Raw genomic sequence first — 13,847 nt, 5'->3', positions numbered from 1 at the left:
ATGATGGAAGTGTCTGCAACAGCAATAATCAGATGACTATAGTAGTGTATTACTCTTGAGCAGACACATTGTTTTCTAGTAAACAAGAATGTATCCCTCTAGGTATAATTGAGTATAGCCTAACCTGACTATCCTGCTGCCACAACAGCAACCTGAAACAGCTATCCATAACATTTTTTAGAACAACATGACTTTTTACTAGGATACAAGTCTCTATTTTGTTTGAACATAGTATGTTAGACATGCAAATATGATAGAATGTATATCACATACAAGAAAAGAGAATAATAAAATTTAGGCCTAAAACCAGACTGCATCCCCTCCAGCCTTCCTTCATTTTGCTTCCAGTGCAGACTACTGCAGATACATGGCCAGGCTGTTTCATGTGAATGAAGAACATATTCCAGAGGGTTCCCTGGGTATTCCTTCCCACCATGCACAGTATTCCTTCTTGAACACCCTGGCCTGGCACTGCGGCAGGAAATCCAGCTCAAGGGAGGTGAAAGGAACTCATTAAAATTTAATCCCATCTGTCTCATGAATGTTTAAAGTGCTTTTTCCTATTGTGCCTCATAACCGCAGCACAGGAAAAGTAAATACACAAGCCTCTGGAACACAGTGGCAGGCAGGCCAGGAATTCAGCTGTCATGCAGTGGACACTGTCACCTGGAGGCAAACAACCTGAGCAATGCACCCCACTGACTGCAGGTACTCACCTGTGTCTCTGTATAGGAAGTGACAATCACCTACAGCAAGATTCCATGCATATTCCTTGAGTGCAGAACTGGATATGTACAGTACAGAGCTTATGTAGGTTTCGTTTGCAAACCCCCACAACTCATAAGCACAAAAGAGAGAGACCAATAATAAGAGTGAGCGTGAGAGAGAGAGAGAGAGAGAGAGAGAGAGAGAGAGAGAGAGAGAGAGAGAGAGAATCTTGTGTGCAAGGGCGTAGGACTCAGCTGGACATGAGGGGGGACACATTTGGCTAGGGGGCCCCCGGGACGTTTTTTTTTAACATCTTAAAACAGCTTTTTCTAGTGACTCAGGGACTCAAGGACTCAGAGAAATCGTCACTTACAATTGAAGCAAATGACAAGGCTAAGGGAGGCCTTGCAGATAGGCAACTCTGGTACAGGCTGATCCTAAGGGCCATTCATACTATACTGAATAGTCTTCCAACAGGTGTGATTATTCTAGCTAAGAATAAAATTAACCTATATCCATTAAATGGACAAACAAAAATGTTGTTCATCTGAGTATAATTGATACACAGGTTTATTAATGGCACAGGGGGCCCAGTAAAATTGTTAGGACAGAGTAGTAGTGTGATACTTTATCCCTCTGCTTTGAGATAGTAGAGTGGTACATCCGATATCTATAAACATATTTTATGTGATTGTGTATACCAATTGAAATAGATTACTTTAATTTAAACTATAACAATACTGTTCTAGAATTTAGGATATACAATTTTTGGATTATGAATGTGCAATCTGGATCAATGTGTGTTAATCCATTACTTTTGGGTTGGGATTAGATAAAATTACGAAACAAAACAGCTTGTGTTAACAATGAATTACCAGACAGGAACCAAGTGCCACTTAATGAATTGAATGTTAGCCCACAGAATGGATTATCCGTAAAAAAAAGGTCTCCACTACCTAGAATGGATTATTGTTCAATATAAAGTATTTGATCATACAACTATTCCTGTAAAACATACCATGTCAATAACTGACGGGAATACGGCATCAGTCATTGATTTTTGATGCAGATCTCTCCATTCCGTTTCAACAATCCCTTCTTGTCTATAGGAAACAGAATAGAGTTGTTCCCTACTGTGCTCAGCTGTAGTCGTACGGTCAATATTGACAAAGCCTCTGTAACACCAAACAACTGAGTTCAGCCCTAAGCAGCCTAAGCACTGTGCAACATTCCTAAAGGGCCACTCACAGGCCCTGAGCCAAAACCCAGCAACTCTAAATGCCCAATGTTTCCACAACAAATATACTGAGAAATGACTAATGAAAATGCTTCAGAGGTGCTCGGACACCAAGGACAGAGTAAACAGGAAATACACTCCTACATAAATGCCTCTCACAAAACCCTCCCTCCCCTCTCCCTTCTTTCCACAGACTTCAAGTCTAGCCTTTGCCAAACAGTGAAAATACATGCAGCTACTGTATTCTGACTGTATGCACATTTTACATAACACCTGCCAACAGTCATTTTCATTACAGTTAAGTTTTTTCACATATAGACCTACTACTCTCTCAATCTCTCTCACAGACCAACTCACTACCCTGTGAACTACAACCTCGTTTTCAGTGGTTAAAGGTTTATTAACAGTGAACTTTGTCCCTCTGAAGAGCAGTGACTACGTAACAAATGCAAAATGCCATTGAGTCAAATACAAATAAGAAACGTATGCAAATAGCTCCACAAGAATGTCACGAGGCAAATATTCTGTCTTCACAGACACACAAAACCTGATTCCTACTCTCAGCTGTAGATCACGATCCGTCAGCATAACTCTGTGTTGTATTCCACTTTAAATAAAGATCTTTGAATAATGATAAACTCAAAACTGCTGAAATAAATGCTTTTATTTTTTTTATTTCTTTATTATTCAAGTACATGGATTCTTAGATAACCACCTTTGAATCCAGAAAGAACAATCAGTAGCAATGCTTTTCAAACACCATAGTTTCTCATTCAATAAACAATCCCATTTTCACAACCAATCCCCATTCCTAAGACACGTAGACCTCTTGTAAACATGATACAAATCAATCATTTCAATTAGAAAAAAAAAATCTGGTAGAAAAATATCTTCTTTTATAGGTATTTCTCTTTTTATACGTATTTACATTAAGTACCTCTCAGTACAATCTGATTAAAAAAGGACATAAAAGAAATAAGGGGGGGGGGGGGGGTTAAAAGGCCTTTGGTTTCAAGAAAAATAAACAAACAAAAATGTTAATTCAGGCATCCATCCACTGTCTTGTGCACACAGTGTCATTGTCATTGATTGTGTCTTTTCATCTTGTTCTGAGTGATTTGGAACCAAGTCTGTGGGACATCCATTCCATCCACAGGTTTGGTTTGGTTCAGAACAACAACAATAGCAACACAGGCTACAATCAGGCGTCAGTCCGGGCGGAGGTGGGCGGGGCACAGATCCTTCGGTGGGCAAAGTGGGCAATGACAATGAGGAGCATCTCTGACGTGCTGCTGAGCGCCACGATGAATGGCGCCTGGGAGGCGAAGTCCGCCTCCAGCCGGCGGAATGACAGCTGCATGACGGCCAGCGCTAGGAGGCTGTTCTGGACGCCCACCTCAATGCTAACTGTCTTCTTCTGTGGCACCGCCAGCCCCGCCACCCTCGCCATCCCAAACCCCAGAAGCAGCCCGAACATGGGCACCGTCACTCCGGCCGCCACGATCTGAGGCTTCACATTGGCCAGGATAGATGCGCCCATCTGGTAGGCCATGAAGATCCCACCCACGATGAGCACAAAGCTGAAGGGGCGGATCAGTGCCAGCAGGACACGAGTCAGTGCAGGCAGACGCAGCTTCACCAGCATGCCCAGGGAGATGGGGATGGCGATGAACAGGAGGGTGCCTAGGATCTTGACGAAGGGCACGTGGAGGGCAGCGTGGACCCCAAGCAGCCTGCCGTACAGGGCGGAGGACAGAGGCATCGCTGCAGCAGCCACCACCGTGGACACCAGTGTCATGGAGATGGCGAGTGTGACGTCACCACCTAGCAACAGGCTGTAGAGGTAGCCTCCACCACCACCAGGGGCGGAGCAGGTAATGACCAGGCCCAGGGACAGGGGCTTGGGGAGGGAGGCCAACCTGGACAGGCCGTAGGCATACAGAGGCATGACCAGGAACTGCCCTGCCACGCCCAGGAGAAGGGGCACAGGCCTCCTCAGGAGACCCCTCAGAACCTCCACCTCCACCTTGCACCCGAAGGCACACTTGTTGATGAATATCAGGGGCAGCAAGGCGAACAGAACAGGGTTCTCTGAGAAGTGAGACAGCCCACCCGACTGGATGAGCCGGGCGGCAGGATCATCACTGCCTGGTGCCGCCACCTTGATAAAGTAGTCTGTCCTTTCCTCAATCAGAACCGGCACTGAATCCTGGTCCAGATCAATGAGCTGGATCAGTAGCTGTGCCCGACCCGGTAATCCAGACCGTATACTGATAATGTAACTCCTCACCGGCCCAGCGTGCCCACTGTCGGTAACATTCAGGATGGATAGAACCTCCGGGTCCAGGGAGCGTACCGTCACCGTCTGCTTCCAGCTCTCGCGGCCCTTCCTACTTGCGGCGCTCCGGTATTGACTGGAAATTACAATCACGCCCTTAGTGTTTTCGGGAAACTCAAATTCCTGAGAGGAACCGTCCCCGATGTTTATATACCTTCTGCTGCTGTCGGCCGTCACGTTCGTGTTGTTGTTGTTGTCTGTCAGGGACCTGCCTGCTGTCGACCGGTCTGCTGCTCCTGTTATCAGGAAGAGACAACAGAATGCAAATAGCGTCCTCATCGTTTTGACGGACAGGGGGCAGAGGGGCGCCGCAAAGACACGCTTCTCGGGCGCCTGCGACCTCCCCAACCCGCCCTAAACTGCCTCTCTTTTATAGTATGCGATAAAACTTCTCTGATCCTCTGATACAATAGCTACGTCGGTAGCCGGCTCCACATTCCGTCTGGTACCCATTTAGCTTTACCCGTGTTCTAGCTCTCTTTCTACCGGAACTCAAACATCACCCCGCCCCATCCGACTCGAGTGCTTCATTCCCGAGCAAAATGAACGGTCATATTTGTATTGATTTTACACGACTCACGATTTATTTTTCTGTGCTAAGAAAAATGTCTGCCTCGGTGAGCCGTTGCCTTGCGTTCCGGTTTTATTGTCTATACTTGATGGTAACTGTCATCACGACAGTCGTTCCCCCTGCTTCTCTCCTCTCCCCTTCTCTCTCACTCGTTAAGCCCCCCTCTAATCCAATGAAAGCAGCCCAAAGCGTTAACTCTCTAGGTCCCTCACCAAATAAGCACCGACGTCACATAGAAAAATCTAATAGTGGGGGTGGTCCTCCTTGCATGGGCTATATGTGTCTCATCATAGAGGAAACTCCTCAGTTTATTTTCATCATGGGGGCCCCGCAGAAAAATGTAAAGGCCTATACTGGTGATGCTGCTGACTAAGGCAAAATGGCAGGATTGCTGAAGACAGAAATAGCCCAGTCTTGGCTATATATAATATAAATATAATAACAAATGACATTGAAATGAAACTCCAAAAATATTTTATGCGTATGAGAGTGTTTTGCTTTATTCAGTTCACGGAATACACACGCAAAAGGTCCCTTTATGCAAGACTTATGCAAGAATGCAACGAGGGGGGTTTGGGCTTGTCCAGACAATTCATGTTCCGTGTGTGTGTGTGTGTGTGTGTGTGTGTGTGTGTGTGTGTGTGTGAGAGAGAGAGAGAGAGAGAGAGAGAGAGAGAGAGAGAGAGAGAGAGAGAGAGAGAGAGAGAGAGGGGCAGGGGCACCTGGAGTGTGTAAGTGGGTTGGAAGAAGAGCACACCATTATTTTTATATAATACATGACCTCTGTTGTCGATTCAAAACAATGATACATAGTCTACATAGATCTTATCCTGATATCACTGGTAAACATCACGCACACATTCCTACTGAAATCACAAATCAGTTTCACTTGATTTCACTTTGCTGCATATTTGCTAATTGAACAACAATCTGAACAACTGAAAACACAACTCAGGCACTCTCATGGAATCCAGTTTCTGGTCCCTACCAAATTGCTGATGTGTCGTTCGTACACAACAAACACAATTGTGAAATTTGATACAGCCATTTGTATGGTGTAAGGGAAACCCCCATTCTCTCAGCATATTGAGGGCACATCACGTAAGCTGAATGGATCTGTATTGTACCGTAGCTTGTGTCTTACTTTGCAAAAAGGTTAGTGAGTCCAGTCAGCATTCTACAGTGAGAAAGCTATTCAACCTATCATCTATACTGAGAGTCACCACTTACAGTTGAATAATAGTGTTGTTATCTATTGTGCTGTGGCCTACTTTGTGTCATGGTGGACTATGACTCTGAGAAAAGGAGGTTTCCTGTGCAAACATTCAACCAACAACTTGCTGATCTGTCCTAACCTGCTGATCTGTAGTGCTCTATTTACATTCAAGAGTGACAGTTGTTATGGTCTACAAGGCAGCAATGTAGTATACTCCCAGGGTGTGGTATATTTCACTTACCTAGCAAATAACAATTGTTCCTGACCTAATTATAGCTCAATTTTCTAGGTATGTAGAAGCTGAGAGAGCAAACATACAGTTGGATTTGTATGTAAAACACTGAATGGTATATCATTATTTTAGATAAACAATAACCAATATGTTCCTACATCAAGACACAGTGACTTTGTGTGTATAGTGACTGCTATGTGAATGCATCGGTTTATGTACAACTTGAGTTGTATATCAGAATGTACTCTATGCTGACTTGGGCTGAGAGCAATATTAAAATACCCACTACAGGAAGTGTGTGTAACTAGTATAAGTGAGATACCCTGCATGTACACTCACTGAGCACTTTATAAGGAACACCTGTACACCTTCTCATGGTGGAGGTGGTGTGATGGGGTGGGGAATGTTTCTTTGGCATGCTTTGGGCCCGTTAATACCAATCAATCATCGCTTGAATGCCACAGCATTGCATGATTCAATGATCTTGTGGAATCAATGCCACGAAGAATTGAGGCTGTTTTGAGAGCAAAGGGAGGCCCTAGCCAGTATTAGTATAGTGTTCCTAATAAAGTTCTCAGTGAGTGTATCTATTTTCATTGTGTTGCCATCAGCTGCTGTAACTTCCTGAAACATTGAATAAATGCAGTACACTAAAACACATTAAAATACATGTTCTTTCACTGCTTTGCAAATAGGATGTCCAACTGGAATTACAACAGGAGAGCCATGAGTTTGTATCAGAGGACTTTTATTTTCACAAGATAAATATACAAAACATAAGCACTGCAAAGTTTGCATAACTTTGAGTATAAATAACCCTTCCCATGTAAAATGAAAGAGCGGAAAATTTTACTCAAGACGTCAGCTACAGCTAGAGCAGCCAAATGGAGAAAATGTCTGGTTTAAATGTGACAGGGATAGAAAGGGGAAATCCTTGTTTCCTAGTCTAAAGCGGCTTCCTCTCCTTGTCTCCTTCTCTTAATCTACACCAATGTGATAGAACTGGACAGGTGAAGGTAAATTCCCCTTAGGCATTGATTTCACCTATCCTGTGGAATCAGATCAGTGCAGATCAAGGAGAGGACGCAAGGAGAGGAAGCTACTTGAGAGTATTGAGATGCAGCCCTTGTCCGTGAAGACATTGGACTCATCACTACTGCTCTCTGACTAGATTCATTCAGGCACTGAGGAGGAGCACCTAGGCAAGCACCTGCATCCCAATAAGGCGTACATGTTCAAAGCAAAATAACAGGCATGAATAAAAGTCAGCACAAATATGATGAAAACAACAACAATAGTTAATTTGTTTAAACAAATATGTATGTTAGAGGATTGTCCTCCCCTGTATATACAGAAATATAGGTTGAGACAGAAATATGAAATATGGTTGATTTCATATCATCAAACTAACTGCTGTTATGAGTTAGGGAGAGAAAGTAGACTATAATGTGCGTGTGTGTCTTGATTGTTAATCATGTTTTTTAGTGTTGTCAAAACATGTCATAAAGTAATTCTCAACTGAGTGAATTTTGACACATTGATGCAATAATGATCCCTTCCCCTCTACGTTGTCCATGGAGGTGAACCCTTCCCCTGTTTTCTCCCACTAGCCTGCTCTGTGGAGCCACCTCAATCATACAACATCTGACTGCAGATAGAAATCAAAAGGTAATCAAACATATAAAAACAAAGAGATACAGCATCTCAGATCAAACACCCATTAAGCGCCAACAGATACACACTCCCTTATGTTCTACCAATGTCGACTTTTAAAACACCTTTTCCATTATAATTTTTGTAAAAAAAAATGATAGATCCAAAATATAGGAAAATATAGATCCAAAAATGTGTCACGTGTTAAGATGAAATTCACACAACAACAACTAACCAAGGATGGGTATTTGAGGGAGCCCGAGAAGAAGACAAAGAGAATGAGAGACAGAAAGACTGATATGTGAGGGTAACAGAGGGGCAATGAGATTGAAAATAGGAGATTGTTGTGCAACTAAGATAGAGATAGACAGATAGAGAGTGATAGAGAGAGGGGAGATGGAAAGAGAGAGAGAGAGAGAGAGAGTGAGAGAGGGGGGGGGGTAGGGAAAGAGGGAGTTGGACAGAGACAGGGAGAGGGGAGAGAGAGAGAGAGTGAAAGAGAACCATGCCTTCTCAGGTGGTATTTTCAGCAACACCGAGTGTGAGAGTGTTTGTATAAATAAATGAGGGGATGAAAATCAATAGGCTCATTAGGTCCTCACGGTAGGAACAGTTCAATAGAATCACACAGCTCCTGCTGTCCGTTTCCAAGCAGTTGTCAACCTGCCATCTCTCCTCCAAACAGCCCAGATGTCTTTAGTTCCGCAAAGCAGCCAACCTGCAATGGAGGATCATTGTTTAAGTTAAAGCATGTGTGCACAGTATAATAATAACTAGTGGTGGGCACCAATATTGATAATTCAATATATGATATTGAGGTCAGTTGATAACGATAAGAACGTGGGATATCGTGATATCACTTCCTTTTTTACACTATCCTGTATGCGTGGGCATGCAGCTTGTGTCTTGACTGTCCTTGCAAATTCCACTGTCTGAAACAAAGCCATTAACAGACCTACGGAACCAACTGGTGGAAACAAAATCAAAGTTGATCAAAGTTGATTGTGGTCAAAATAAGAAATGAATGCCCCCATGTTATTCATACTAGCCTAAGTATTTTAAAATGTAACTAAAAATCCCTAACATACCAGTGAGGGTAAGATTCCATGAACGCTCAATGATTAGTGAGTAGTCAGTGCAAGTTTAAGTGCTACCTGTAGCATTGTAGCGTCGTTTTGAAATGTTTTATTTATCAAGTGGAATATATACATATGTATATATACCTGCGGGACAGCTGGTCCTCCCGTGATGTAGAGGCGCTCTCTCCCAGCGAGGAGGCTCCTGCAGGCAGCTGGCTGAGCTGGTCCATCACCTCCAGACCGCTCTCCTCCGCTATCTGGACGATGAGGTCATCCACCTGATCCTGGGGCGTGGTCAGAGTGGTCGCTGAACTCATCGAGTCCTCCATCACCTACATTAGGGCACATGTGAACAGTGTGAGAGGGGGTTTACGGCAGGGGTGTCAAACTCGTTTTGGTGGCGGGCTGCATTAGACCAAATGCAACCTCACAGAATAAATTAGTGAGTAAAACTTAAGGAATGTCCACTGCTGTGCACACCTGCACTATACCGGCACCGGCCTATATTCAGCCTACACTCAATGCCTCATTTCCACAGAGCTCAATATTACAGTGTTACAGAAGCCTTCTCAAACTCAGACGAATGCCCCCATCTGAAGGTTGGAACTAAAAATATAATTAATAATGAACCAATACACTTAATTACAAGCAATAATAAGTAAGTATAGATATATGTACTGTATATTTTTCATTTTTTACATTACATGTACCTTACCAAGTACAATAAATAGCTGTAAGTAGGAGTCAAACATATATTTTTTCCATGTCCTCCCATCAGGGGAGGGGAATTACAAAATTAAGGGATTACAAAAAAAGAAGACATTATGCAAGAAATTCTTTCTAATAAAACTTAATTGCTATGTTCCCATTTCAAAGCTGATCTATCCTTAAAGAGCACAATACGACACACACCTGATTATCACAAGGAGTATCTGATTATCACAGTGAAGTATTAAAGAAAACTACAGAGCTGGAATACTCTGCTAAATCAATCCATTAATTCAACAGACTATTAACCAAAACAAGGATACTACAAAATGACACAACGAAACGTCTTGATGCCATCCTCTCCAACTTGTGAATAGCCCCTACTACTCCTACTCCCAGACCCAGACTATACTGCCACTCACCGAGGTGTGGACGTCCAGGTTCTGGACCTGCGTCTCAAACTTGTCCATGACAGCAGACACCTTCTGGAGGTCCATGGAGCCCAGAGCCTTATCCAGGGCCTTGGTCACCGAGGTCATGTTCTTAGTCACCTAGGGCAACACAGACAAGACAAGAGTGGATTAACATAAGTCCTGCGGAAGAGGAAAGGATAGAGAGCACTTCCTTGTGAAAGGACATCTGTGAAATGAGTTGGGGGGGGGGGGGGGGGGTCTTGGAGCTTTAGCCTGATCATCTCAGATCTGTTTGTGCTATAGCCAGCCAACTACTACCACGACTTTCCTCTTTTCTTTGACATGTCAAACATTTTTGGCAGGACAACGATCTTCATCGGAGTTAGCTGTAGCACAAACCGATCTGGAGCCGGACAAGTAGAGTTCCAGAGAGAGATTAAAATGACTAATACCCGACGTGCAATTAAATGGTAGATAATAGGGTTATTGGGAAGCGGAAGCATAAACTCACCGCCTTCATAGTGACAGCAGTCTGGACCTTGGAGGCCACAGCATCGACACGAGAAGCCATGCGCAGCCAATTAAGACCCTCATTCTTCTTACGGATGGCGTTCTCAGCATATACTCTGGCACATTCCACATTCTTCTGCTGGAGAGCCTAGTCACACACACATAACACATACATCGTAAAAACAATCTGTTAACTACTGGGGAGGTAAAAATCAGTGGACGAATGAGTCCATTCTCCTATTTCTACCTCCACCAGCCTCCACTGGTCAACTATGAATGAATATATGCCAGCCTATAATATGCACCTTCCATTGACTGATAACCTCTTCAGTTTCAACCATGACAATCTAATGCCACCTGCTGGTTAACATGTAGCATTACAGACACTATCTAAACACACTGTTGTAATTACCGAAGGTAATGTATGCTTCTGAAGCTTTGTGGTGACAGACATCCAAATTCCCGTTATAATGACTCCTTTTATCTTACCAATTTAGACATTACTTAACGTGCTATTCATCACTAAGCAGTATAGTTTTGCAATGTTTATCTATTACATTGTATGAGAACTCTTAAGAAATGTAGCCTATTTCAGTACATACAAATGGAAAATATAGCTTGAACTTGAGATGCCATTACTGTTTACATATCCAATAGGATACTTGATAGTGGATTCTGCCTTGCTGTGTGGGTATAAGTGTCTCGCAAACTCAAACAGCAACGCCACACCCTGTTAACCATAGCCCATATAGAAAGGCAAAGACATTGTACTACCCACTTCAACAAAATGAATTAGGCTGCCTTAATCACTCACCTTTTTAACCTTTGCCTGCTCTGACTTCGAGTCCTTCTCTGCCTTCTTGGCCAGTTTTTCCAGCTGTTTTGCTGTAAACTGTGAAAGAGAGAAGTATGAGACTATAAGTAGAGATTCGACAGAGATGAGCTGGGGCAATAGCTTTATGTATAAACTCCACAAAGACAACGTATCATTAGTTACATACCTTTAGCTGGAAAAGCGTGTCTGGGGGAAGAAAAAAGTGGGATGAGGGGCAATGAGGGACTGTCACTCACATACCTATACAACTCATTGTGCACCACTGTACACATGTTGCTGTGATGACTACGTTTAGTAATGACAACCAGACGATGCGGGGAAACTGATCTAAGTGGTAAAATACAGTAATGTCAAAGGCTATGTCTATGTTCTCTGATAATCTTCTAACACCATGGCGATAGCATCTCGTCCAGTTAGCTGGCTAATTGGTTCATCGGGAAAATCACTTGCCTTTGACTGATAGTTTACTGACAGTAAACCTGTGTTTGATGAGATTTCACATGGCAGAGGGTGTAAAAAATAGCTAGCAATGTGAATTCAAATTCCATTTAGCTAAATGTTACATAACTTAAATCAACTAGCTAGCTAACTGGCTAGCTATCATGACAGGTAGGCTAGCTCACACTCACGACTGACAGGCAGTAAAGATTTGAGCTAGCTCATGTCAGCTATACCGCGACATATTAGACTAAACAATCGTATTAAGAGCTGAACATTCCTTACCGTCCATGTCAGCGTGTCGTTGAATTCCACTTGACCAAAACAAAACTTGTATTTTGACTTGACAACAAGCTAATGGTCTATTTGTTTTGATTTTCCGTGTATGATGCACTTCCTGATTCTGAGCAGTCACGTGTGAGGATCTTCTTGTGTTGCTGAAGCCATTTAGGAGGAGCCCATATTAGAGATCACATGACGTTGCTTGATGTCATCCGCCCAGCTAAATTTGTCCTCTTTGGGCACTGTCAGATCTAGGGCCAGTTTACCCTCTCTAAATGTAAATCCTAATCCAATCCATTAGTGGGTAAAATTTACCATGGATAAGTGTCTAGGGGTAACTTCATCCCTCATCCCAGAGAGAGAGAGAGAGAAAGAGAGAGAGAGAGAGAGAGAGAGAGAGAGAGCGAGAGAGAGAGCGAGAGAGAGAGCGAGGGAGAGAGAGAGAGAGCGAGAGAGAGAGCGAGGGAGAGAGAGAGAGAGCGAGAGAGACAGACATATCTTACATCTCAACACACAGAGACAAAACATGGATACCTGCAGATGATATTGACCACAGCCTGGCCCTGATGGGTTCTAGGTCGAGCCAGCAGGCATATACAGGTAAGCAGAAAGGTTACTGCTCAGTAGGCATTTATCTCATTTGATGTCATAGCCTAAAGTTTTTAATACATTAACTTTGCCTTCAAATGATTCATAATGATACATGAGCATTGATTGTGATGAATATGCTGCTCAAATATCTAAATGAGGATAGAACAAATGTCTTACAATATCATTACCAAAACAATTACACTATTACTCCATTGTGAATGTTTTTGTTTTCACAGCAGACTTTAAACTGTAAACTAATTATATATAGCCTCAAAACACGCTTAAAAAAGTAATGCTGCTCTCATTAAATGTCATTCCTCTACATCCACTACAGATATGTCATAGACAATCCAAGTGCTGTTTGCATGTGAAATGCATTGCTCCATTGTTGAATGCTGTTCCATTGGTATGCTGGAGTGTAGCTTTTATATGAGGTTACTCACTATTGTATATGCATATATCAACAGTGTTTACATTTGAGCTAATAGTGCTATATTTATCATTATGCAGAAAGGTGTTCTCTAGTTTCAGAATGTTTTGTATCTTTTGTCTTCACACAATTTTATTCCCTTGTGATTTTGGCATATTTTATCATGAGAAAATGTACATGTGCTATATATGGTGCAGTGCATAGCATGTCCGTATGTCTTAATGTTAAATATTGTACATGCTCCCTAATAAATAACTTTTTAGGTTAATCGTTATTGTTCTACTGATCTGATGCCGCCACAAACACTCTTAAGTAATTAGAACCAATCCAATTTCAAGGTGCCTGCATTACATTGAGTGAGGGGTTTACAGGAACAAAATTGAAGCTCAACATGTCACTGGGTACACCTTAGAATAATGAAAGGAGAATACCCAAACAATAACACCTCTTTCTACCTGCCTGCCACACTCAAATCTAACATAGATTTGTAGACAGAATTAGACCTACTCATGGGTTCCAATCTTGATATTTGTGTCATTTGTGCTGAATAGCAGAGCTTATTTAGATTACTTAATTAACATAGGCTAAATACTGTGCGTGACTGAG

At 42.6% G+C, this 13,847-nt stretch overlaps 2 protein-coding genes across 2 annotated transcripts; both read right to left on the bottom strand.

The window, feature by feature from the left end:
• Positions 1-2,599: 2,599 nt before the first annotated feature.
• slc10a3 (solute carrier family 10 member 3) lies at positions 2,600-4,979 on the bottom strand. The gene has a single exon (XM_083666358.1). The coding sequence runs from the start codon at positions 4,560-4,562 to the stop codon at positions 3,147-3,149; it is 1,416 nt and encodes a 471-aa protein (XP_083522484.1). The 5' UTR covers positions 4,563-4,979; the 3' UTR covers positions 2,600-3,146.
• Positions 4,980-7,039: 2,060 nt separating this feature from the next.
• Positions 7,040-12,332, bottom strand: chmp1a (charged multivesicular body protein 1A). Its single transcript, XM_083666369.1, has 7 exons — positions 12,224-12,332; positions 11,667-11,686; positions 11,480-11,557; positions 10,667-10,813; positions 10,165-10,293; positions 9,179-9,366; positions 7,040-8,673 (listed from the first exon to the last, which is right to left on the bottom strand). Exons 1-7 carry the CDS (start codon positions 12,228-12,230, stop codon positions 8,652-8,654), a joined length of 591 nt encoding a protein of 196 aa, XP_083522495.1. The 5' UTR covers positions 12,231-12,332; the 3' UTR covers positions 7,040-8,651.
• Between the last annotated feature and the right edge of the window lie 1,515 nt (positions 12,333-13,847).

Source organism: Argentina silus (genome assembly GCF_951799395.1).
Source record: "Argentina silus genome assembly, chromosome: 3".
NCBI classification, from domain to species: Eukaryota; Metazoa; Chordata; class Actinopteri; order Argentiniformes; family Argentinidae; genus Argentina; species Argentina silus.
The sequence above is the reverse complement of the archived record's forward strand: the minus strand, read 5'-3'. Positions and strand labels throughout refer to the sequence as shown.

Bases quoted from the DNA above. Each gene is read 5' to 3' on its own strand.
- slc10a3 (XM_083666358.1), bottom strand. From the start codon at position 4,562: ATGAGGACGCTATTTGCATTCTGTTGTCTCTTCCTGATAACAGGAGCA.
- chmp1a (XM_083666369.1), bottom strand. The intron at 9,367-10,164 runs GTGAGTGGCAGT...GCCCTAATGTAG, and splicing joins ACCTGGACGTCCACACCTCG to GTGATGGAGGACTCGATGAG. The intron at 8,674-9,178 runs GTATATATACAT...CCTCCATTGCAG, and splicing joins GAGGACCAGCTGTCCCGCAG to GTTGGCTGCTTTGCGGAACT.